We start from the raw sequence: 27,197 nt of genomic DNA on the forward strand, positions 1-27,197 counted from the left end.
GAAGCAGCATGCTCGTGGAGGGTGGAGACAGGAGCCCCACCGCCTACCTTCCCGTGCTCTCCTACAGGCCAGAGGCAGAGAGGCGATCCCAGGACTCTGAGGAAAAGCCCAGGAGAGCCCGAGGGCCCCTGATCCTCACTTCACTCTGCTGGCTCTACTCTTAATATCGACTTCTTAATTTATGACACTTACATACTCACTGTTCCAGGGGAAAGACCCAGTGAGGACGATGAAAGTGTGGTGAACAGTGCACTTTTTACCTTCTTACACGTGGCTGTGACTTACCTATACACATTTCATCATCTGTTTCTGCATCTCCTATGCACTGAAATTTAAATTCATTTAAGGAATCTGCAAACTTCCGCTTCGCTGAAGACAAATCTAGCAACAACAACAAAAAAAAGAGAGTAAAAAGTGTGAATTATTGAAATAAATCTGCTTTCATATTTACTGCACTTTTTAGTCCTTGTACTACAAAAAGCAGCTAGATCTGTTCCTGAGTCCATCTCAGAGCACAAAATAATGTCAATTCAAAACAGCAAATAACTTTATAACATGAAATAGCTGATTTGCTTCACAAGTCAGTACTCTTGCTACGTTTGCTTTAACAAGTCTGGCACTCTCCTAATTCCTCAAGCTACACAGCGGGTCCTGCCATCTCCACTTGATATGGGTGGGAATCCGCTTGCCTAAGAATGTCAGGGTCAGAGCCCACATTAGGATCTGTTCAGCCCTGCTCTGTCATTGACCCTCTGCATGGTCAGTGAAGCTGCCCTCATGTCAGACTCAACAATACGCACCCCAACCTAACCCACACAACAAACAGGCATTAGGTGGGAGCTGGCAGAAAGAGCTTGGAACTGCACAGGAGCACCCGAACCTCCTCTTCGGACTCAAGGACACACGAGGCCTGAGTTCTCAGAACCCTCTGGGCTCCCCTCAGAGGAGAGCAGCCGCCAGCCTGACAAAGCTCTGCCTGAACCAGATAGTTCCCTGGGTGACCTCGTTCCACCACTGCCACAAGAACAAAGCCCTGGCAATGTTCTGAGCTGGGGTAAAAAACGCACCCCACACATGGTAGTAATAAAGAAAGCTCTCAGAGGCCCTTGTCAAATTTTAAAAACAAGCTTTCATTTAAGACAGTAATAAAAACCAATGACCCTTCCGGAACCCTCAGCTTCTGTTAAGGGTATAAACCACCGAGGTACCTTTAAGTGGCCTGACGGACAAGGCTGCTCGGCACAAATGTGCTTAACTTAATTCCATGTGCAGCCTTCCTGCAGATTAGGCTAATCATTCAAATTACCCTCGGACATGTTTCCCTCATTGAAGGGGAAATGGCATTATGTTCAAATTCCCAGAGGAGGGAAATATGAGGCATAACTGGCAACGAGGTCTGGCTTTCATAAGGTACTAGGGGGAGTCAGGGGCGAGGGAGGGTTCTAGCTTCACAGATCAACAGAGCCTTCTGGAATAAAAAGCATCCATGACCCTCAGCACTTCTTTTTTAGTTCCTAAATTTGTCCCTTGAGGTTAAGGGTCATGCTTTTTCCATCTACTGGCTTGGTCTGTTTGTTTCCTCTCCATGTACTTGGCACTGTACCCTGCTCAGTACGTACTAAATAATATGTGTGTGGCAGGGGTGAGGAAAGCTATATACAAATCCAATCCCCAGTAGTGAGCTCGCCAAACCCAGTGTTCACCCCAAGCAATGGAGCCAGGTGGGCTGTCCCGCTATTCTTGAGTCTGAGGCTCAGACCACTGCATGGTTTCCAGGGGCTCCTGCTCTGGGACTGCCCTCCCAACCTCAGCTCATATGACGTGGGTCCCAAGCTAGCTATGCTTTGTGCAAGGCCCGCTGCTCATCACCAGAAGAGGAAGGCACTAGGAGCGGAGGGGAACACGGGAGCCCACGGCCAGCAGTCTCTGATTCAGTCACTTTAATGGAATGGTTCTTGGCCAAAAGTATAAAGATTCTGGCAGAGAACTCTCTCAGGGCATCTCTTAAGATTGGCCAACCCAGGCTGAGACTATCCCCAAGAACACACATCACCCCCTGGCAAGTCAAGAAAGAAACAGATGCATCTGAAAGAACACTGTGGGGAGAAGGACCGGGGTGGCAACAGTCAGGCAGGAAGGAAATGAGGAAGAACAACGTTTCTAAGTAGAAGACAAAGCTCTTCATGCAGTGCATGGAATGTGGGCAGGTGGTGCTCAGTCTCGGCTTTGCCAGAACGTTTCTCTGATCGAGATTCACAGATACACCCTGAGCAAAGTGTAAGAACTGCTTCTCTATCCACTCAGCAACCCTCCTGTGCCTCTCCAATAGGGCAAGTAAGACTCAAGCTGGACCCTCTTCTCAACAAGGTAGAAGAAAGGAGAAAAGTCAGCCAGGCTTGGGAAAGCTTCCCAACAGGCCCCTGAAAAGCCGTGCTGCCAACGAAGGTCGAGCAGTGGCTAACGATGCACCATGGGGCCTTGTGGGCCCTTCCTCGGGAGGCCCATGGGACCAGAAACAGGCCTGTAAGCTTACAACCAGAGTGTGACCCGACTTCCCTGTGTGGTGACACACGGCACACCCCACAAAGTGCTGTGGGCCCCACAAAGCTGATAAAGAGGCTGGTCCCCTGGATGGGAGATTAGGTAACGAGTCCTGGTATGGAGTCAATACTGAGCTGTGGGCCAGGAAGGACAGCTGGGTAGAGTGAGAAGCCCAGTCATCGGAATCTGAAAAGAAACTCACCATGGGCTTGAATGACACATGCCTGATAGAGAACTCTCCGTGTAAAGGTACAGTGAACACTGCTGTTTCCTGGTTCAGCATCTACTCCCAGGCTTGGGAACAGCATTTCCAGCTCAACTATGAGAACCTCCCTTCTCCACTGGCGTTACATGGGGTCCTGGTTCTACACACTGGTCAACCCCTTCCCCAGCCCCTGGCCCTCACCTCAACCTCTGCTGCTCCTGGACTCACGTTTTAGTTCTATCACTGATCAGCTACGTAACTAACCCTGGGTTAGTCATAAAGTCTCTAACATCTCACCTAATGTAAGTCATCATTCTCTGGGTGAGGAGACCTACCTAAGGAGACCCACAGAGACACACGGGGTGAGAGCTCTGTAGGCTGTCAGCTTCTGTTCTAGGCAGGGCTGGGCTACCCTTCCTTAATACATTAGTCCTCCCGTAACAGGACCCGGGAAGGGAAGCACGATGACCTGTACTGAGAGTGGGAGAAGTGAAGGGACTGACAAAAGCATACACGACCTCTAAGACGTGGATCTGCAACTCTACAGAGTGTCTGCAGCTACAGAAGTGTGTCTGCAGCTGCACAGACGCTTCTTTCTGGTGCCTGCATCTTGATGCATGCAGGAATCTCACACACACATTTCAGTAAGAGGAGAGAAGGCAGGGAGGCTGGTGTTGGCGCTGGGTGCATGCCAAGCTTCGTGGCACCCTGCTCATATAACCCCACTGTTTCATGTTCAGGCAGCGGAGACACAGCAAGGAGCCAAGCAGAGGCAATAATATTTACTTTTCAGAAACATCTGTTGCTAGAAAGGCAGAACGCTGGCCAGAGCAGAGGGAAGGCGTGACTGGCAGCCTCTGGGGAGGACAAGGATCTGCTTTACAGAGTAAGTAGGCTCTGCTGCTGAGTGAGGAGACCAGGCAGTGAAGAGACGAGGAAGCAGCTGGAAGTCTGGGCCCTGACAGGCTGCTCCGAAAGCTGCTGCTCACTTGAGAACCGAAGGAAACTGCCCTTCTCTTCCTGGAGATGCCAGAGCAGATACTAAGAGAGTAAGCCAAGTATAATCCTTTCTTTCACTGAAATAGGTAGGTTTATCCTGATTTCTTAAGTTACTTTATGTAAGTTTTACCAGTAATAGCACAAGTCAAGCCATTTCCTTTTGCTCCTTGGGTAAAGCAACACACATGTGCACATGAACACACGGGCTTACACACGCGGACATAATGAAGAACTCAAGGTAACCTCACAGTTATGTTTATTATCGGTGCATCTTATCTCCAAAGTTAGCAAGACTGGATATGCTCTGCTACTCTGTCACTGTCCCTGGACCTAGAAACTGGTCCCAGTTAATACAAACCAACGGCCGAGGGAAGCACTTGCAACAGGATTAACCTCTCGGCTGCTTACAAGTGGTGTTCTTGTGTGTACAGGAACACCAAAGTCTCCAGGCCTTGTTAATCTCTCCCTTCTCTGAAAGCCAATTATACTTACTCTCTGCACCCATCATACTGCATTTAGAATGATTCATGAGTGATTTTGAATTACAATGCACAATGAGTATGTAGGACAGGGCTGGACAAGGTGGCCCTCAAAATCTGTTGCATCGATCTGCTTGGTCAAAGAAACATAAGTTGGTTTGTGTGGAATGTCAGATTCTTTAGATAAGAGGACCAACATTGAGAGCTGAGAGGAGGACATGAGCCCCAGAGAAGTTGCAGCTTTTCCTCAGAAGCCCCACTCTCAGGTAAAGCTCCACACTCTCAAAATGAAATCCTCTCTTCTCTCCTACCGGCTCCCCAAAGAGCCAACCACAGGCCCCTTCCTGTGTCCCTACTTAGGCAAAGGGCACCACCATTCAGCATACCACACAGGTTGGAGACAGACACCCACGCAGTATCTTTGGCAGCAAGCACTCTCCTCAAGTCCATCTATTTGGCTTCCTGCGCATTTCAGTTCTGCACACTCTTGTATCAATACCAGCAACCTGTAAACCAAAACCCCCATTGCCTGGATAACTGAAACTGCCCCTTCCTCGTCTCCCAACTTTTTCCCTCCAATGGCTCTCCACCCAACCATGCCGGCTCCAGCAGTGAACCCTGCAATGGCTTCCCAGAGCTCTAAGGACACAGACCAACCCCCTCCCCCCACCCCCCGAGGCCTAAAAGGTTCTGCCGGGTCTGGGCCGCCACCTCCCCATGGGCTCTGGAAGCCCTGGCCTCTGCCAGTTTCTGGAATGGACCCTATTCCTGCTAGCAGCCCTCTGTGCAATAGTTCCTTCCTCCAAGAGTCTTTCCTGACTCGTCTACTCAGGCCAAACCCTGCCCCAATTTTACTCCCAGAATCCTATGTACCAATTCTTCCCAGCAACTTTACATCGTTCGGATGATTATCTGCTTAGGGTCTCCCAGATGGCAAGTTTTGTAAGAGTGATGACTGTGTTCCTTCATGTTCACCACTGTATCCTAAGAACCTAGCACAGTGACTGGCTGAGAGAGGGTGTCACTGAAAGAACAAAGGGAGAGAGGAAATTGGCCACTCCACAGTTCATCATACTTATCAAAGGTGATATTCCCAATTTTATGCTTGATGAGTGAAGAAAAAAAAAAAGACAGATTAGGTACATTAGGTGAAACTTTCCAACTATGCAAGTCTGGTTAGAGCTTACCACATAAGAATGTGGTTGGTTACTATTAACATACAGCCACTTGCCCTGACGCTGTCCATTAAGGAAGATTCCCACAGAACTGAAGAAAGAGATGCCAGCAAGCACATAAAACAAAACCACCTCTATACCAAGTGACCAGGAAAATGAGCTACAAACACGGTCACTGTTGGTCACAGCCAGGTGTCCCTTTTCAGCCCCAGCACATCCCCACGCCTGGAGCTAAAACAGGTGAAAGCAATTCCCAGCAACTCTTCTCTTTCCCCATATGTGGACAAGCTGAGAACACATTCTACCGAAAACTGTGCTTGGAGAAAGGCATTTCCCCAAGTCACATGTAGCATTTTAAACTGAGTCCTATTGCTTAATTTGTAAGAAAAACAAGTGACGTCTCCTTGTTCAATGCCATTCTACAGCCTGAACTCTATAGTATTACATGGGCAAAAGGAAACAGACCATGTTCAAATACATTTGACTAATTTCTGTGATGTGCAGTCTTGCCTACAGCTTCTAGGTGGCAAGTGAGTATGTCAGGGAAGGTGTGCCAAGACTCACAGAAAAACAACAGGGCCAATCTTCATCCTGTCCCACTGATGAAGATACCGGCGAGAGGAGGGAAATGTCCAGTGGATGCTCAGTCAGAAGTGGAGAGAGGGGCCCTAGCCCCCATGGGGGAAGGACTGTCCTAATACATTCCAAGAACCTCTGTTGGTCTCATCCATTCAAGCCTGAGACATGGAGGGGAAGGGTTGGAGGGATGGAGTCACCACCAGTGTCTTCTGCATTCTTTCAAACATGGCTGGAGAAGACTCAGAAAACCTCTCACCTCTCCAGATGATATGCCCACCAACCACATCAGTCACAGCACAGCTCACGATGTGCATTCTGAGTACACATCTGCATGTTTTTCCTAAGGCCATTTCCCCTAAAACTGTATTTCTTAAATGAGGCCATAGCCAGCACTGACTCTGGAGAATCTGTTTTCCCAACCAGAGCACTAAAGCTAATGAAATTTTCAGGGTTGATTTTTAAAATGAAATCAAACAGAACAAAGAAAGGTGCGTCAACCTTTTTCCAGATGAGGTTTCTAATTCTATTTACATGAAAATATCCTTCAGGGAAAATGTGGAAGATCCAAACTCACCTTTATGTAAATCAAAACAACTTTAAATATATTATTTATTGGATACTTTACTGTGTAACATGTACTTACTAAGCAATTTAAATCATTTCATCCCTACAACCATTGTACTGAGCATGTGTTATTACTCCCATTTTCAAATGGGTAAAACAGAGAGGTTAAATAACCTGTCACAACTACATAGTTAATAACTAGTAGTCTAAGAACCTGGTTCCTCTGATGCCCAAATTCTTAACTATTATACCATAATGCCTTATTTACTCAAATATTTGAGAATCTGATAGCAATGTATGTACTCAAGAAATAAAAAGATGACACGTATCTACTCCATATCCTTGAGGAGAATACAATTTAGAAGGATCTACTCAGGGCTATGGTACAAATCCACCTGCCATCACAGGAGACACAAGAGACAAGGGTTCGATCCCTGGGTCAGGAAGATCCTGTGGAGAAGGAAATGGCAACGAGCTCCAGTACTCTTGCCTGGAAAATTCCATGGACACAGGAGCCTAACAGGCTATAGTCCATGGGGTCACAAAGAGTCAGACACAACTGAGAGAGTGAGCATGCATACATGCACTTTACGTATACAAACTTATAAATTAAAGCAGTACATGCTAAGGCAAAAAAATAGCCACAGAAGTGTAAAAGGGATATTATTTAAGCCGGGGTCATGGGAGGAGGCTCCCCAGGGGGGAGGAGAAAAAAAAAAGAAATGGCATTTGAAGTGTACTTTAAAAGTTTAGTACTATCTGAATAACTAGAGATGGGAAGAGGTGCAGGGCAGGGGAGAGAGGCATGCAAAGGTATTCTAGAAGTAGGAAGGGGAAGCAAAGAGATGCAAAAGCAGAGGACCTACCCAGAAATAGCAGGAAGCTCAGCTTGAAGGATATAAGACTAGCAAGAGAGCTTTGAATCAAACTCTGGAAGAAACTGAATGCCAAGCTAAGGAATTTGAACTTCATCCCCAAGAAACTGGAAACTAGATTTTTATACAGAAGAGAGACTAGATCAGTTTAAACACTGATTAACCCTTTTGCTGAGAGGCTAGCCCAGAACTTAGTTTGGGAACTTCTACTCTGACATTCCATCCCACTTCACTCAAGAGCAAGCAACCACAGTCAAGAGGCTTTCTCCCTGTGGTGTAACACCTCTCAGACTGGACACTGGTGCGCAGGCCACCCAGTCTGGAGATAATGAGACCATGAGGAATTCAAAGAAACTCTGCCCCTTACTAAAACCTCCAAGTTCAGGTCCGACTGTGAGGGGTCAGTAGCATCATCATTCCATATACATAACAGCAGCTGACCCTTGAACAAGATGGGGCTTCTTTGATAACTCAGTTGGTAAAGAATCCGCCTGCAATGCAGGAGACCCAGGTTCAATTCCTGGGCCAGGAAGATCTGCTAGAGAAGGGATAGGCTATATAGCAGATAGGGATCTGTTATTTCTGGGTAGGTCCTCTGCTTTTGCATCTCTTTGCTTCCCCTTCCTACTTCTAGAATACCTTTGCATGCCTCTCTCCCCTGCCCTGCACCTCTATCCAGTATTCTTGGGCTTCCCTTGTGGCTCAGCTGGTAAAGAATCTGCCTGTAATGTGGGAAACCTAGGTTCAATCCCTGGGTTGGGAAGATCCCCTGAAGAAGGGAAAGGCTACCCACTTCTAGTATTCTGGCCTGGAGAATTCTATGGACGGTATAGTCCATGGGGTCGCAAAGAGTCCGACACAACTGAGCGGCTTTCGCTTTCGCTTGGACAGGATGGGGTTAACACATATAACTCACAGTTCTCCCTTCTTAGTCACATTTCTTCCACATCTGCAGATTTCAAGCAACCACAGATCATGTAGCACTGTAGTATCTGCAGTTGAAAAATATCCACATACAAGTGGATCCACATGGTTTAAGGGCCAACTGTATATACAAATGATTCATACAAAGACATCTGTATTTCCCAAATGCTAATTAGCTTTACCTCACAAAAATATTGAGAGTTCAAGTGATGGGAAATTAAGGACTAACTGAATGACAGTGCATATCACATAGCAGGCGCTCAATGAATATATGCTAGTCAATTATCATTATGTTAAGTGATTCAGCATCAGATCTACAATGTGCAAAAATTAATAAAAATAAGTGAACTCTAATTAAAGTAAGGTCAGATGGCCAGAAGGACAAGCTCTCGTGCCCTACAAAGCTAGCAAAGCTCAAGAAGAAAAAGACTTCCCCTTCTTGACTGGTGAAAGCTTAGCCAACGAGAGACTGTCACAACTCAGCCAATGAAAACCCACTATACTTTAAACTCTCAATTCCTCCAATGGGTTCTTTGTTTACTACAGCCCTCCCAGCTTTCTTTTGCCCTCTTTGAAAAAGTTCTCTTCTCCTTGCTGTATTGGGACTCGTGTGTAGCTCACCATGGTTGTAAACTCCAAATTGCAAATCTTTGTTGATTTCAAATAAACCCACTTTTGCTGGAGAAGTAATTGTCAGCCTATCTATGTCAAGATTTTGGTGGCTTGTATGGGGATCCAGAGAAGACCCCAATGACTTCAAGGCTGGTGAGCAAACAGATGTGGTACCCACTTAATGTCCATTGTTGCTCACTCCTTTTCTCACCAACCCTGGAGTTTAAGGCTGTTTTTCCTCCTCTGTCCAACCAAATCCAAGCTTCTGCTCTCTTTGTGTTTTGAAGTTCTCCAGGTTTTACTTGAAATCTATTTTAAGGCCTCATTCTTTCTTATTAGGTCTTGTTTCTGATAGGCCTTATTCTATCAATATATTCAAGTACTAACCTGAACTTCAGCCTGATTTCTAGGCTGTTACAATTCAAACTGTGTTGGTCTTCCATTCATTTCTTTTGGAACAAGGCCTGCTTCATTGGACCTGTGCCACTTGAGCCACTGGCCTGATTCCTTTTGAAGCAGGAGCTATTCTACTGGAACTGTGCTGTTAAGCCTTTGATGTAACTCCTTGGGGACTAAACTGCTCTAGTGGAACTATGTGTTATATCTTTGGCTTGACTCCTTCAGAATTAGGCTGTGTCATTAGAGCTGTGCTGTGCAGCCTTCAGCCTGGCTCTTCCAGGACCAGACTGTTCCCTTAGGATTGGCTGGTATTAGGCCTGCAGGCTATCTGAGCTGTTCAGGAAAGATTTGGGGCAAGAGGAAAAGGTGGCAACAGAGGATGAGATGGTTGGATGACATCACTGACTCAATGGACATGAGTTTGAGCAAACTCATGAAGATGATGAAGGATAGGGAAGCCTGACATGCTACAGTTCATGACGTCACAAAGAGTCAGACGTGACTTAGTAACTGAACAAGCAGCTGTCTGAAAATTACTTGTTGCTCAAGAGAAAAACTTCTGAGCGATGGGAACCAAGTTATGTATCTATTTTGAGTGCATTCCCCACACCAGGATTCTAGCCAGTTTTGTTTAAATAAACAATTGTTCCTCACACATTTCTAACTAAATGTACATACCTAACAAAAGGCAATTTAAAACATCAAAGCCATTATGAGGAACTTTTAAAAGCCCAAACTTTTCTTAAAACCAAACTAAAAACCACAGCTCAAAACTTTCAAAAACTGAAAGAAATGCCGATTTTGACTAGTATTCTGAGGTTTCCAAACATTATTAGGAGCCCAAACTGCCTTTCTGCAAAATAAGATTTAAAAATAACTAGGACAAACAAATGATTAAAGAAATATAAAGTGGCTTCTGAGGCTTCCAGCTCCTCTTCCTGGGCTGTCTCAGGCTCTGTCTCCAGGGCTACCTTCTTCCTTTGCTTCTAGGCTGACTACACCTTTGCACCCTCAGCTCTCCCATACTAATTCTCTGGCCCAACTTCTCCTAAAACTCTCCACTCCCTTTTCCTCTAAACCTATCAGAACTTGAGCCTCTAAAATTAACCTTTCTGAGGATCCTGAGGCCAAACTCTTACTTTCTTATATTCCCAGGACTAAAGCTGAATTGCAAACCACAAAGATTATTTTCCCAAAGTAACCCAAAATCCTCATATATTTGCTGAGAAATTTAATAAAGCATTCAAATTTATCAACCTTACTGCTCTGACTTGAATCAGCTAGTTCATATGCTTGTGAATGAAGGCCAGAACCAGCACTGGATGAAAATTGCTAATGGGAAAAATCCTGAAGGTCTCTAGGATTACAACTGGGAGACCAGCCCACTGATTTCTGTTATTAACAGGCTCAGGCAATCACTAGGCAACTTCATCAGGCAATCCCGAGGGCTTTTCCAAAGTCTGTGGACAGAAACAAAATTCAGGCATTCAAACAAAAATCTGATGAGCCTGTTCATAAGTATTACAATTGACAATGTTATTTTTAAAAGAAATTCTGGTCTTCCTTCAGATATTGATTCTATTTGAATAGCTTTTAGCTCTGTGTTTACTAATGGGCTGAACCGAGACCTTTTCCTTCTAGTAAAAAGGACCAGGATAGAATGGGAAACTGTGTCCACTCCAGATTTAGTTAGTCTGGCAAACTAGCTCTCTCACACTGCAGGTGAGTCACCTAAAAGACTTCTATAATTCTTAACCTTCAACTACAGCAAATTAAGGTCTCAAAATGAAGCCCAAACCCTCCTAGTTTCTATTATCACAAAGAGCCAGGACATTGGAAAAGAGATTATAAATTTTAATGTTTCAGGTACCTTCTGCTGTCTAACCAGCCTTTCCAATGTCCTCCCAATTCTCAATCACGGAACTCCAAGGAACTATAGAGGCTCTTTCCAATCCTCCCTCTTAATTGGCTTGGAGAAACATTTCTCCAGATCATGGATGAATCTCTCCCAGTCCTGACACTGGGGCTATACTCTCAGTACTCAACCCCACTATAACAAAACAACCCCTGCCTCAGGACACTAAATCAATTTAAATAGTGGGGATCTCCGATGAACCTCAGAGATTCCTGTTTTGAGTCTATCCTCTTTTGTGTAGACTCTTTGAGAGATAAGTACCTTTTTCTCTGCAGTTCCTCTGCCCCATCCATTTAACAGGCTTAGACTTCTTAGAAAAGTATCATGCCAAAATTTCTTTCTCCTAAAAGGGGAAAATAACTCTAGAACTTAACAGCAGTCGTCAAAGCAACCAACTAGGTGAATTAAATGACCCATTGAGGTTTTCTATTTGCTCCATTTCTGACAACACTAGAGTAGGGTCTGTAAACACGGATCATCTGTTCCTGTTGAATCAGCTACCAACCTAATGTGCAAAATCTCTAAAATGATATTGGCAAAATTCATAATGCATCTCCTATCAAGATTCAAACAGATCCCTCAAAATCTCTCCCCAGAATTAATCAATACTGTATAAGAAGCCCTTCAAGGTACAAAGCCCATAACAGAAGATTGAAAGTCCTTGCCCTCGACACTACCTCTTGTAATACTCTTACTTTGCTAGTAAGAAAATCTAAGGGCCGCGTATGGAGGTTTGTCTAGGATCTCTGAGTAAGAAACATTACCTCTTGACACCTGGTTGTTCTTAACCCTCATACATTACTAACATTCATTTCCATGGAAGCAAATGCTGTGTTGTAATTGATCAACGTACAGCATTCTTTAGTATTCCAGTTGAAGTCAGCCAACATCACTTTACCTTCACTTGAGAATAAAAAAGAATTCACCTTAAGAGTAATGCCTCAGAAATTCATTTCTCACAAACCTTGAAGGCTGATTTGGATGATAAAAAGTTCTTGGGAGGTTCTAGTTTGCTGCTATATGTTGATGATTTACTTTTTTAATGCCTCAGAAATTCATTTCTCACAAACCTTGAAGGCTGATTTGGATGATAAAAAGTTCTTGGGAGGTTCTAGTTTGCTGCTATATGTTGATGATTTACTTTTTTATTCTTCTCAAGCCTCCTCATAGGAAGGTAACATCCACTTGCTAAAGCATTTAGCTTTAAAGGGACATAAGATCAACAAGGAAAAACTGCAGTTTACCAAAACCCAGGTCCAATTTTTAAGGTAACTGATATCACAACAAAAGTTCCACTTAGATCCAGACAGGATTCAGTGTCTTAAGTTTCCCAAAACCCAAAACTAAGCACCAAATGCAAGGGTTTCTCAGGCTAGTTAGCTACTGCTGATTCCAAATTTCTCTCTTATGGGCAAACTTCTATGAGATTTACTAAAGAACTACCACCTTGGCTTAATTTTATATGAACTCATTCACACAGCCTATAAAGCACTAAAGGAGAATTTGGTTAACCCATTTGCCCTTGCGCAGTCCAATTATCAGATTGCCTTTTTCCTTTTTGTATAGGAAAATGAATGAAAGAGAATGTCCTTGGAGTACTCACCCAAAAACATGAGGACCACCACGAACCATATGGTATTAGAGCCAGCAACTGGGCACCATCTGTGACATAGGGGAAAATCTTCTTGCCTTAGAGCCAAAACTGCCATTGCCCTTTTGGTTAAGGCCAACAAGAGTATCACTGTGGGATCTCCTTTAACAATTTCTCTACTTTGTGTACTAGAAGCCCTGCTGAATTTTCATCACACTCAACTTTTCTCAGTCACCTTACCTCCTATGAAGTCCTTTTGTTAACTGCTCCTCACTCAACTACAATATCACATTATAATACACTTAACCTAGTTACTCTTCTCCCGTCTGTCACCGAAAAAAATTCCTTCACAACTGCTCAATGCTGGCAGATCACCTCCTGACTCTGTGAGATCACCTCCTGACTCTGATATTCCACAGTAAATTCCCTTGGGTAAGGTTGACTTCTCATGGTTCACTGATGGTTCTTATTTAAAAGATGACAACAGTGAGTACTGGACTAGATATGATATCACAGCTCCTTTTAATACGCTGAGGCAGCATCTTAACCTATGGCCATTTCAGCTCAACAGGCTGAATTACATACTCCTACACAGGCTGATACTTTAGCTGAGGGCAACCCTGCCAATATTTATACTGACAGTAGATATGCTTCCAGAGCAGCTCATGATTTTGGAATGTTGCGGAAGCAACAGTTTCCTTACTTTCAGCAGAAGTAAAATTGAAAACGGCCCATGTATACAGGAGTTATTGGATGTGATACTTTAACCCACCACTTTATAGTTATTAAGATCCCAGAGCATTCTAAGCTTGATTCTCTGGAAAAGTGAAAGTGAAAGTTGCTCAGTCATGTCTGACTCTTTGCAACCCCAGGGACTGCATGCCACCAGGCTCCTCTGTCCATGAAATTCTCCAGGTAAGAGTACTGGAGTGAGTTGTCATGCCCTCCTCCAGGGGATCTTCCCAACCCAGCGATCAAGCCCAGGTCTCCCTCAGTGTAAGCACATTCTTTACCGTCTGAGCCACCAGGGAAGCCCAATTCTCTGGAAGCTAAGGGAAATCACTTCACTGACTTTTCTAGGAGAAATGCTGCTCTAAAAGAAATCAAGAACAGCCAAACCTCTGTCATGGTTCAAATAAAATGTTCCCCAAATAAGAATTTAGAAAAGCTGGCTACAAAAGCATAATAATTGGGCTCAAAAAAGGAACAACAAGATTAAAAATTCAACAATTGTTTGATTAAAAAGATAAGGTGCTAGTTCATACCAAATAACAACCCAGTCAAATTGCAGACTCTAAAATTCCCACTCCTCACCACTGCGCATCCATTCAGCCACTGGTCTACTAATAAAATGCCAGCATTTGTGAATCAATATTGGCAGGAAACATCAACAAGACTGCTTCAAGTGCCTACCTCACTTGTCCCACTTGTCCAAAGTACAACCTAGAGAAAGCTGGATACCGCTCTCTGATATTTCAAACTGCCTAACAGGTCATTCAAGATATGGCAAATAGATTTCATACAACTTCCTTCCTCTTATTGATCTAAATATATTTTGGTCATTGTTGGACTGAATAAAGCCTCCCCTTGCAGACAGCCTCTTCTGTGGTCAGAGTCCTTTTGGAAAAGATTGTCCGTACTTGGAGACCTACTCTCAGTTTTCATAATGATCATGGAACCTACTTTACTGGTCAAGTACTTCAACAAATCTGTGCTATCTGGCCAATTTAATAACACTTTACTGCACTTACCACCCTCAATTCTCTATTTTAGTTGAATGCACTAATGGCATTAAGACTCAACTGGCAAAGGTGGTTCAAGATGGTGGAGTGGAAGAATGTGTGCTCATCTCCTCTTGAGAGAGCACCAAAATTGCAACTAGCTGTGAAACAACCATTGACAGGAGGATGTTGGAACCCACCAAAAAAAAAGAGACCCCACATTCAAAGAGAAAGGAGAAGCTGCAATCTTGACAAAACCAAATCCTACACCCACAAGGTAGATGACTCCCAAACTAGAGAATAATATCAAAGAAGTTTTCCCACTGTTATGAAGGTTCTGAGGCCCACGTCAGGCTTCACAGCCTGAAGATCCATCAAAGGGACTAAAATCCCCAGGGAATATAACCTCGGTCAGCTGGATTTGATTACAGGACTGGCGAAAGCAGAGACTCCATTCTTGGAGGGCACAAACATACCCTGGTCTAGTGCATATCAGGACCCAGGGAAAAGGAGTAGTGATCCTACAGGAGGCTGAACCAGACCTACCTGCCAGTGTTGGAGGGTCTCCTTTGGAGGCATGAGTCAGCAGTGGCTTGCCACAGGGACAGGGGCACTGGCATCAGCAGTCCTGGGAGATACCCCTTGGCATGAGCCCTCTTGGAGGACACCATTAACCCTACGTAAAGCACACAGACTCTGGGGCTGGACTGCCTCAAGTCAAACAACTAACAGGAAGGGAGAGTAGCCTCACCCATCAGCAATCAGATTAAAGTTTTTACTGAGCACTGCCCACCAGAGCAAGATCCAGTTTCTCCCACTGTCAGCCCCTCCCATCAGGAAGCTTGCATACGCCTCTTTGCCTCATCCACCAGAGGGCAGATAAAAGAACCAAGAACTACAATTCCATAGCTACCAGAACAAAAACCACACCACAGAAAGTTAATCAATATGAAAATGCAGAGAATTATGTCCCAGATAAAGGGACAAGATAAAACCCCAGGAGGAAAAAAAAAAAAAAAACTAAATGAAGTAGACATAGGCAATCTTCCAGAAAAAGAATTCAGAACATTGATAGTGAAGATGATCCAGGATCTTGGAAAGGAATGGAGAAGATGCAAGAAATGTTTACCAAAGACCTAGAAGAACTAAAGAACAAACAGACAGAGACGAACAATACACTGGAAAGAATCGACAGCAGAAAACAGATATGTGACCTTGAAGACAGACGGCTGAAATCACTGCCACAAAACAGAATATAGGAAAAAGAATGAAAAAAAAAAAAAAAAGATAGCCTAGGAGACCTCTGGGACAACATTAAGCACACCAACATTTGCATTATACAGGTCCCAGAAGGAGGAGGAGAAAGAGAGAAAGAATCCATGAAAATATTTGAAGAGATAATAGCTGAAAATGTCCCTAACAGGGAAAGGGAATAGTCAACCAAGTCCAGGAAGCACAGAGAGTTCCAGGCAGGATAAACCCAAGGAGGAACACACCAACACATAATAATCAAACTGAGAAAAATTAAAGACAAAGATAAAATATTAAAAAGCAACAAGGGGAAAGTGACAAAAAAAAAAACATACAAGGGAACTCCCATCAGGTTATCAGCTGATTTCTCAACAGAAAATCTACAAGCCAGAAAGAAATGAGATGATATATATAAAGTGATGAAAAGGAAGAACCTACAACCAAAAATACACTACACAGCAAGAAACTCACTCAGATTTGATGGAGAAATTAAAAGGTTTCCAGACAAGCAAAATTTAAGAGAATTCAGACCACCAAACCAGCAAATACTAAAAGAACTTCTCTAAGTAAGAAACACAAGAGAAGGAAAAGACCTACAAAAATAAACCCAAAACAATTAAGAAAATGTTAATAGTATCATATATATCAAAAATTACATTTAAGTGTAAATGGACCAAATGCACCAATCAAAAGATACAGACTGGCTAGGTGGATGAAAATATTTGCATGTATGTACTTCCACTTATTGCAGAAGGCAATGGCACCCCACTCCAGTACTCTTGCCTGGAAAATCCCATAGACGGAGGAGCCTGGTAGGCTGCAGTCCATGCGGTCGCGAAGAGTCGGACACGACTGAGTGACTTCACTTTGACTTTTCACTTTCGGGCATTGGAGAAGGAAATGGCAACCCACTCCAGTATTCTTGCCTAGAGAATCCCAGGGATGGGGGAGCCTGGTGGGCTGCCGTCTATGGGGTTGCACAGAGTCGGACATGACTGAAGCAACCTAGCAGCAGCAGCAGCAACTTCCACTTATTACCTCACTACTTAACCCCCCATATTGTATGCAATTATTTTATATTTTATATTGTTAGGTTAATCATATTTCCATTATGGCTTATTACTGTAATTATTTTTTTTCTGGCTATTGATTGTGAAAACTGATAAATATCTTTTGTTATTGTGATTATGTAACTCTTATTCATTTTAATACCATTGTATCATGATTAGTCAACAGAAAATAATAGAATTCTATATTACTAAATCTATCATATAACAGAAAAATCTGCAACCATTTTTTAAAATCCAGATGCACAGTAGAATTATCTTGGAATTTTTTTTTAATACAAATACCCAGGTATTGTTTTTTCCTCCAAAACTCCAGATGCGATTCTAATGAGCATCCATGTTTTGTTTTTTGTTTTTTGGGGTTTGTTTTTTTTTAGCATCCATGTTTAAAAACAACTGGACTATATGATGATCTTTTACTTCTATTTAGTTGTTTCACTTTTTCTATTTTATAGTTAAGGTTCCTATTTCATTTATTTTATGTTTTCCAATTTCTCCAACTCTTTTTATTGTTATTATTTCTCATGCCTTTATCAAATATAATAGAAAAAGTTCAGGTATCAGTTCAGTTCAGTTCAGTTGCTCAGTCGTGTCCGACTCCTTGCGACCCCATGAATCGCAGCACGCCAGGCCTCCCTGTCCATCACCATCTCCCGGAGTTCACCCGGACTCATGTCCATCAAGTCCGTGATGCCATCCAGCCATCTCATCCTCGGTCGTCCCCTTCTCCTCCTGCCCCCAATCCCTCCCAGCATCAGAGTCTTTTCCAAAGAGTTAACTCTTCGCATGACGTGTCCAAAGTACTGGAGCTTCAGCTTTAGCATCATTCCTTTCAAAGAAATCCCAGGGTTGATCTCCTTCAGAATGGACTGGTTGGATCTCCTTACAGTCCAAGGGACTCAAGAGTCTTCTCCAACACCACAGGTCAAAGGCATCAATTCTTCGGTGCTCAGCCTTCTTCACAGTCCAACTCTCACATCCATACATGACCACTGGAAAAACCATAGCCCTGACTAGACGGACCTTAGTCGGCAAAGTAATGTCTCTGCTTTTGAATATACTATCTAGGTTGGTCATAACTTTTCTTCCAAGGAGTAAGCGTCTTTTAATTTCATGGCTGCAGTCACCATCTGCAGTGATTTTGGAGCCCAAAAAATAAAGTCTGACACTGTTTCCACTGTTTCCCCATCTATTTCCCATGAAGTGATGGGACCAGATGCCATGATCTTCGTTTTCTGAATGTTGAGCTTTAAGCCAACTTTTTCACTCTCATCTTTCACTTTCATCAAGAGGCTTTTTAGTTCCTCTTCACTTTCTGCCATAAGGGTGGTGTCATTTGCATATCTGAGGTTATTGATATTTCTCCTGGCAATCTGGATTCCAGCTTGTGGTTCTTCCAGTCCAGCGTTTCTCATGATGTACTCTGCATAGAAGTTAAATAAGCAGGGTGACAATATACAGCCTTGACGTACTCCTTTTCCTATTTGGAACCAGTCTGTTGTTCCGTGTCCAGTTCTAACTATTGCTTCCTGACCTGCATACAGATTTCTCAAGAGGCAGGTTAGGTGGTCTGGTATTCCCATCTCTTTCAGAATTTTCCACAGTTTATTGTTATATAATATTTATAATCTATATTTTAGAAAACATGATTTTTTGCTTAACTAAAAAATTTATGACATTTTGTTTCCATTTGTTTGACTAAGTATGAATAGAATACTAGATTTCTAATTCATATTCACTCAAAACTTTGGTATTAGTTCCATTTATTCTGGCATCTGGCATTATTACTAAAAGTCTAAAAAGCTTATTATTTTAGTGATTTTAAAAAAAATAATCTGAATGAGGCCTGAAACTTCTAATTCTGAGAAAATAAAGAAATACTATGTTGTAAAACAAACAGGAAATTAAAATGTGATATAGTATTATTAACTAAAGTATAGATTTTGTTCAAATTACACAGAATTTTATGCTAGCATCCATTATTTTTCATACCTTATTTAAGATTCCACATTTTATTTAATTGTACTGAGTAGCTTCAACTGCATGCAACAAATTCTGATAAATTCTCTTTTTATTTTTATTTTGTTACAAATATTTTCTAGTTTCCCTTATTATGGCTTCTTAGATACACTCATCATTTAAAAGTGGACATCTAGTTTCCAAATACATGGGTTTTCTTTAAAATATCTTTGATATTAATTTCTCATGTTGATATTAATTTCTCATTTAAATGCTTTCTTCTCTGCAATCACCCTCTGTGTTTTTTCAGTCTTTTAACTTTATTGAGGCTTTCAATGGCTAAGTCAAAGATCTCTTTTGGTAAATGTCACATTCCACTTGAAAACATGTTAATTATTTTCAAATATCTTTCGATATTGATTTCTAACGTTTCTATCATTTCACAGAGATAAGAGAACAGACTATGATTTCAATACCTTCCGTTGCTACATTTCAGTCACTAAGTCGCGTATGACTCTCTGAAACCCCACGGACTGCAGCATGCCAGGCTTCCCTGTTCTTCACTGTCTCCCAGAGTTCACTCAGATTCATGTCTATTGAGTCAGTGATGCTATCTAATCATCTTAATACCTTTAGACCATGAAATTTTTGTCAGTTTTATGTCTCTGCGTATGTTCCAGTGTCTCCTGGTTTAGAGTCTATGAGAACTTGAATAGAATTTGTATCCTGCTGTTATGTGAAAACTGAATAAATCTTAATTATGTTGAATTGGTTCATAGTGCTTTGGGGGTCTTCTATATCCTTTTACTTTTCTGTCTATTTGTTCTATGAATTTTTGAGAGTTTGAAATTAAAACCCCAACTAAAAATCTTAATTTACCTATTTAAAAAAAATAATTGCAACAACTAGCGCAACCATTTGCAACTTTGTTCTATATTTTCCAAGTCTCCTATAGATGAGTTATCATACTTTCATAATTAAAAAAATAAAGAAGAAGAAGAAAAAGACTCAACCGGCAAAACTGGAGGATAGAGGCCCTCCAAATACCTTTGCAAAAAGCACTGCCATTGATCCTTCTAAATCGCAGATCCACCCCTTCTGGAACTCAAACTTTCACCCTTTAAGACAGTCACAAGATGTTCAATGCATTTGACTCATCATTCTTTTGACTCACAAATGATAAAAGGAGAAGTACTCCAGTACTGTAAATGTCTTATTGCTTCTATCAAAAATAACCATTTTGGTAGAGCAACCTTTTCACAGAGCGCTCTTGGGAGATGAATACCCTAAGCATCACACCTTGCAACCTGGAGATTTCATTACTGGAAAAGACACCTCCAGCAAGACTCTCTTCAACTTCACTGGAAAGGACTCTATCAGGTACTACTAACCAACCTTTCCGCAGCCAAAATCCAGGGAACAGACTCTTGTATTTACATAACACAGCTAAACAAAGCAGCAAACCAAACCAGATCTGCACATTGTTTGGTAACTTGAATGGAAAGATTCCTCGGAACTGAAGGAGACAACATCTGATGAGACAGCCTTTCTAAGATACCTGGATCAAGCTTACAGAAGTTTGTCAAACCTTTGATGATGATGTAATATTTCAGATGATTTCCAATGACTAGGATATTAACAACATATGGACTTTAGATAAAAGAACCTGAGAGTTACTTTTAGATGTAATCTCAGTAGGTTTCTATGTATTTTCCCTCCAAGGTGGGACACTATACTCAGAAAAGGTCCTTTCTGGCACAAAGGGACAAAAAGCTGCTAAAACAAGAACACCTAACTCTTACCAATGATCCTTTCAGAGAAGGGTCCTAATCAAAAGGAGGAAATGTAAAAATTAATAAACAAAAACCTCAATTAAAATAAGAGTTAGGAGGCTGGAAGGGAGAGCGCTCACACCCTACAATGATAGCAGAGTCCAAGAGGAAGTAGCAAGACTTCCTCTTCTAGTTGGCAAGAGCTCATCCAATGAGACATTGTTACCACTCAGCTGATGAAAAGCCACTATACTTTAAACACCCATTCCTCCAATGGACTCTTTGTTTACTACAGTCCTCCCAACTTCCTTTTTCCCTCTTGAAAAGAGTTTGTCTCTCCTTCCTGGGCAAGGGACTCACACGTGGCTCACCATGGTTGCAGAACTCACACTGCAGTTCTTTGTTGATCCTGACAATCCCATTTTTGCTAGAAAAATAACTGGCAGCCTATTTGTTTTAGGTCAACAGATGAAAACTCAACCCCTAAAGACTCCAGCCCTAAATTTGAATTGCTTAGCCCTGACACAAAACAGAACCAAAACAGAGTACAGGATTCAGAACAATTACATTTAAAATGTCCCAAGATCTTATAAGGCAGCAGGTCAGTACAGGAAAAACTCACTCAAGGAAAGAGTGATGGTTTGCTTAGTTAAAACAAAGAAATCTATTTTGAGAGGGACTAATCGAGTAAAAGGGAAAAAAGGGTATTTCCAGGCCATCCAAGTACAAATGTACACATACACACAGAGCAAAGTCAAGGGCAATTCAGAAGACTGTGAAGTACATGGACTCCACAAACAGGGGTTCAAACCCTGGATCTGCCAATTACTAGCTGTCTGACTTTGAACAAATTACTCAACCTTTCCAAATGTTCATGTAATTATGAGGATAATATGTACCTCACAGGATTGTCATGGGAAAGGTGGGAGGAGAAAGGAAGAGAGAAAGAAATAAAGAAAGTGGGGAGGGAAGTAGGGAGGAAGGAAGGAAGAAAACATGTTGCTGTTGCTGCTGCTGTTGCTGCCAAGTTGCTTCAGTCGTGTCCGACTCTGTGCGACCCCATAGACGGCAGCCCACCAGGCTCCTCCGTCCCTGGGATTCTCCAGGCAAGAACACTGGAGTGGGGTGCCATTTCCTTCTCCAATGCATGCATGCATGCTAAGTCGCTTCAGTCGTGTCCAACTCTGTGCAACCCCATGGACAGCAGCCCACCAGGCTCCACTGTCCACGGAATTCTCTAGGCAAGAGTACTGGAGTGGGCTGCCATTTCCTTCTCCAAGAAAACATATTATGAAACAGCAAAGCACAGGGCAGACCTTAGATATTAGATGCTGGCAACTTAGATGCTCACAAGCACTGGCTGAGTGGAAGTTTACTTGCAGGTTAAAGATAAGAGAATTAACAAAAGGAGAATCTTAATTAGAGTAAGAATTAAGAAATTTTTGCCTCACTGATTCACCAAACTAATCAAAGAACCTCATTCTAGTGAAATGAAAAACACATTCGAGATCGTAAGGGTTTTCCTCAGATGCTTAGAAAACCCCAATGCATCTACAAATTAAAAGTTTCCTTTCACACTTCAGAGCTGAAAGCAAGGCAAAAATCCTGGACTAAGTAACGGTAATTTTTTTTTTAAACTGAACTATAACTCAAAGCAGTATGGGTTTCTTCTTGAGTTTATTAACCTTAAGTGGTACCTTTTAAATGTACTGGGGAAACAGTGGTATCATCAAACCCTTTTCGTCAATTGCCTGGGGAAGAAGGCCAGTCCCAGATGAAACAGATAAAAGAGTGAGCATGCTTAACATGACATGCAAGATAAATGGGGTTTGGGGGGTTCACAGGCTTGTAGTGCCTAGCTTTCTGAGAAGCTGACATTTGTGCTTTGCCCCTAAAACAGGCATGTTTTAGAAAAGAATGAGAGGGGGATGTGAAGAAGAGACCACACAAGTCAAAACAAAGGATCTGCAGCAAGAGTGAGTCAGAGTGGTACTCAGAAGACCAGGAGGGGCCAGAATGAGATGGAGCCAGAGTGCAGGCTGGGTGAGCATTCCCTAGGTCAACACCACTGCATGAGGCTTGAGAAGGAGCACAGGAACAAACTGGCGGAGGGGCAAATGAGCCCAGCTTGGGCCTCAAGATTTAGCTTTTGTTTCTAGTACATTCTCCTTACTTAGAGCAGAGCTTCTCAAACTTTAATACACACCAGAGGATCTTATCAAAGTGCTGATTCTGGTTCAGTATGCCTGAGAATCTGAGGCTGCATTTCAGGTGATGCCCGTGCTGCTGGTCCAAGCACTACACTCTCCTAAGCAAGGATTGTGATTCCCACCCAAGACTCTGACATCAAAGATCACAGTGTCTTTTTCCTGGAAAAAGATTACTTAGGAGGACTTAAACTGTAACAGAAACAGAACAAAATCTAAAACAACCAGAAATGGGCTGAATGCTTGCTCATCCACCAATCATGTATGTGAACCTAGGGAGAGTTACTTAACATGCTTGGCCTTAGGAAATTCATTTCAAAACCTGGAGAATGAACCACTTGATCTCTATGGCCTTCCAGCTCTAAAACTCCACCCAAAGAATTTTTTTCTGTGCCTTAAAAAAAAAAAAATCATTTTAATGGTGAGGATATTTGCTCGATATTCCTCCAGCAACGCACACCTCTGTCATTCTCAGACAGCCGTTTCCAAAAATCCAATTGAGAGAACACAGATTCTGTTGGTCTCAGCAAATAACCATAGCAACTAATACCCCCCAAATAAAATGATGTCTTCACAATGATGTGCTGGCTCAATTAGATTAAGAGGGTGACGTGTACCATCTCAAAATTTATGGTCGTAAATTTACAGTGAAAGCCAGACCTTCTTGGAAGAGGTTTATAAGTAAAAGAGAAGCCTTGCCAATAAAACGAAGACGCACAGGGAGCCAGAAAAACTGAGTTGATGAGAAACTGGAGCAGGGCCACCCTGCCTGTCCCAGGTCCACACAGACACAGCCATCACCCAGATGTGAATCTGGAACCTGGTTAAACAGCTGCAGATCTGAGTGCCACCACTTCTACCAGGGAATCAGCAAGCAACCGTCTTCTCTCCATGCCTCCTTCACGTATATAATCAAAGGAAACAAATACTGCTCTCTCAGAAAAGGTTTCTAAGAGATTCAGCAGAAGACTTGTAAACCTCTTAGGTAAAAAAGAGGACAACTGCAGAACAGTAAATTGGGGTGGTACTGGATTTACAGCTCATCATGGGATGCAGACCTTCCGGCTCCAAGGTCTTTAGATTGGAGTTAGAAAAGGGAAGGGAAAATACAGCTTCTGTAAGTTTTATAATTTACCATCTTCCCACACCCTCAGGCCTGCCTCTTCCACGGTTTGGGCAATCATGTCTGTTCTGAACAAATTCAGGCAAGCAAGAATGGCACTTGAAAGGTAGGAAAAGGGAAGTCAAGGTCCATCACCTCCCTATAACCTTCAAATCTTTTCCAGCAAAGGACAAAAAGAAAAAACAACAACAAACCAAAAACCCAGCCTAAAGAATTAGGGTTCAATGTCCATTTAACTGTTATTAACTCAGAAAGTCCTGGGCAGCAAAACCTGGAACTGAAACACAAAATCTGCTACATCACCAGTGGCTCTCATCAAGAACTATAAGAGTCGAAGAGTAGTTAAGGCAAGACAAGGCACAGTGAGTAAAACAAGGCCTTCCATCAGCCTTACAAGCCAAGAACAGTGGGTAAGGGAACAAACTTGCAGGGTTCAACAGCCCACTGCAGACCCCTCCACGCTCTCAGTACTGAGTTTCCACCTGTATGAAACTGAGAAGAAAGCAAGCTGCCTCTGGGGATTTCTGTGAGGAAACAAATAATGCTCAAAAGCACTTAGCACCAGGCCTGGCTAAGCAACAGGCAATAAACAATAGGTATTTGTAGTGTAGAGTTTCACGCAGTAACATCATAAAACGCCAGGCTGATTTATTTTGGGGTAAAGATGAAAGGACAGCCAAGCCACTCGGTCTCCTTCCACCCACCTCTACACCCACTACCCGGCTGACTTCCCACATTACTATCCTCTAAACAGAATCCACCTAATCCCTCGGCACAACTCAGACTCTCCTCTTCACTAACACCATGGGAAGCAAGATGGCTACTCCTCAGCACCAAAAAAGTTCAATTAAAAAGGGAAAATCTGCCTGTTGCTCCTGGATTAAATTAACGTTTCCTGAAGGAAAAAAAAAAAATGTATCCAGCAATTCTGAACATAGCCACACCTAATAATGTTCTCAGAAGTTAGTTTCACTTTCTTTTATCCCGTTTAATGAACCACTTCCTTGCTGCCCTCAGGGGAGACTGTGCTCCCAGACCAAGCAGGGAGGTCCAGGTAGGCACCATTCTGCCTCATAGGTTCCCCACTGAACCTGATTCCCTGCCTCCTCCCCCAACTGTCCCCTCCCCAGCTCCATCCCCCAGTCCACATACAAAATTAGGCTTCATCTAGTTCTCAGAGTACCCACCTCTCCCCACACCATCACAGAATTTGAGGGATCAAAAAGACTACTTACTGTTTGTCAAAAATATGATGGGACATCACCTGTGGCGGACTCTCCCAGGGAGCCCACACCAGGCACCTGAGTTCGACTTCGGGGTTACGGTCCAAGAACCTGGGCTCCCCAGAAGTTTTTATACATGCAGGAGTTTGAAAACTCCTAACACCTGAGCCTTCGGAACATCTCATTCCAGTACCAAGAATGTAAACCTCTCCAGATCACAAAAGTGCGGCTCCAAGGAGCAAGCCGAAAATTCTGACTCCTGACAGAAGATTTACAAATGTTTCCAAAGCAGGAAATCAAAGTTCATAGTGGAAGAATTCTAAGTGGCAGTAGAGATGAGAGGAGGGAACACCATAATTCAATTTAAAAATCACAAATTCCAAACACTGAGCCTTTTCCCAAAAATGTTCTCAACCACATCTTCGACTGTGAAGCCCACACAATCCACTAGGAAAGCTGCTCTGTTTAGAACCTGATTTGCACAGACCCAGCTCATGGCACCTGGAAGTGACGCCTGCCAGTTTCGTCAGCTGATTGCCTAGAAACCCATCCAAACCCTGGCTTCCCAAAGAAGTGGTAGCTGCCTTTAGTGCCTGGGGAGCCAAATACTCTTGGACTAGGCAAGGCTGTGGCTCCCAATACAGGCTCTGCCCGGTTAATCTTCTCTGAGCCTGCAAATAATAAATCTGACACAGACTCCACTGAATCTGGGATACTGGCCCACAGGTGCCCTAGGAGAGAGAGTACCTAAGGTGCTTCTGGGGTGTGCAGCCTCCTTCAAAGACTCACACACAGAAGGGCCTGCCTGGTTTAGTGCTCTCCTGTCTGTCACCATTTTGAGATTCTTAAATTTTCGTCTTTGAACTTGAGTTTTACAAGTGAAGTCTGGTATGATGGTGGAGCATGCATATGAGCTGAGGCAAGACTTACGACATCAACGTCATGTGGGGCCACCAGGGTTCCTTTTGGCCCCATGTGCACAAGGTGTGATGCCCCTTAAATAAAGGATTCTGCTGGACCCATAGTATGTGGGAGTTGAGCCAGACTAAGAGTGAGTGCAAGGTATGCCTGTGATGTCTACAACTGAATAAGCAGGAATACTGACAGCCCTGAGAGGCTACGCTTTCCTTTCAGACCAGAACTTCTGAAATGCAAAGGGAGGAAAGGGCATTCTAGAAATATGAATGACTAAGGAACCCTGCAATCGCCGTTCTTATTCATGTTATTTCCTGGGATAAGTGGACTACTTATGCTGACCACGACAGCACTGGACAGTAAAGGATGGAGCAGCCCACAGTCACATTTCCTTTCAATCCTCCTTCCTTCATCAGTGAGCCAAAGTAGATCATGCAAGTATCAAAAAGTGAAATAACAAAAACAGCTCTGTCAGGGTACTTTCCACAGAAATAGAACAGCCCTAAAATTTGTATGGAACAAAAAGACCCCAAATAACCAAAGCAATCTTCAGAAAGAACAAAGACAGAGGCATCATGCTCTCAGATTTCAAACTATATTACAAAAGCTATAGCATTCAAAACAATGTGGTACTGACATAAAACTGACTGCTAAAACAGAACAGACAGCCTAGGGTAAACCCATAATATACAGTCAATTAATTTAGGAAATATGAGCTGGGGAAAGGACAGCTTCTTCAGTAAATGGTGCTTGGAAAACTGGACAGCTATATGCAAAAGAATGAAACTAGCCCACTCTCTTACACCATACACAAAAATTAACTCAAAATGACTTGAAGACTTGAATATAAAACCCAAAACCATAAAACTCCTAGAATAAACATAGATGGTAATCTCAGTAACATTAGTCTTTGAGGTGATTTTTTGAACTTGACACCAAAAGCAAAGGCAACAAAAGTAAAAATAAACAAGAAGGACTGTATCAAACTAGAAAGCTTCTACACAGCAAAGGAAACCATCAACAAAATGAAAAGGCAACCTACCAAACTGGAGAAAGTATTTGTAAATCATATATTCAATGAGGGGCTAATATCCAAAATAT

At 42.7% G+C, this 27,197-nt stretch overlaps 1 protein-coding gene across 4 annotated transcripts in view; it reads right to left on the minus strand.

Annotated features, from left to right (window-relative positions):
- Positions 1–27,197, minus strand: part of ARHGAP26 (Rho GTPase activating protein 26) — a 479,720-nt gene that overhangs the window by 351,708 nt on the left and 100,815 nt on the right. For all 4 annotated transcript variants that reach the window (XM_040239820.1, XM_040239819.1, XM_040239822.1 and 1 more), the window contains exon 2: positions 286–381. In XM_040239820.1, the coding sequence (XP_040095754.1) occupies positions 286–381 (96 nt within the window). The remainder of the gene's footprint in view (positions 1–285; positions 382–27,197) is intronic.

This window comes from Oryx dammah, unplaced genomic scaffold (assembly GCF_014754425.2).
Source record: "Oryx dammah isolate SB20612 unplaced genomic scaffold, SCBI_Odam_1.1 HiC_scaffold_5, whole genome shotgun sequence".
NCBI classification, from domain to species: domain Eukaryota; kingdom Metazoa; phylum Chordata; class Mammalia; order Artiodactyla; family Bovidae; genus Oryx; species Oryx dammah.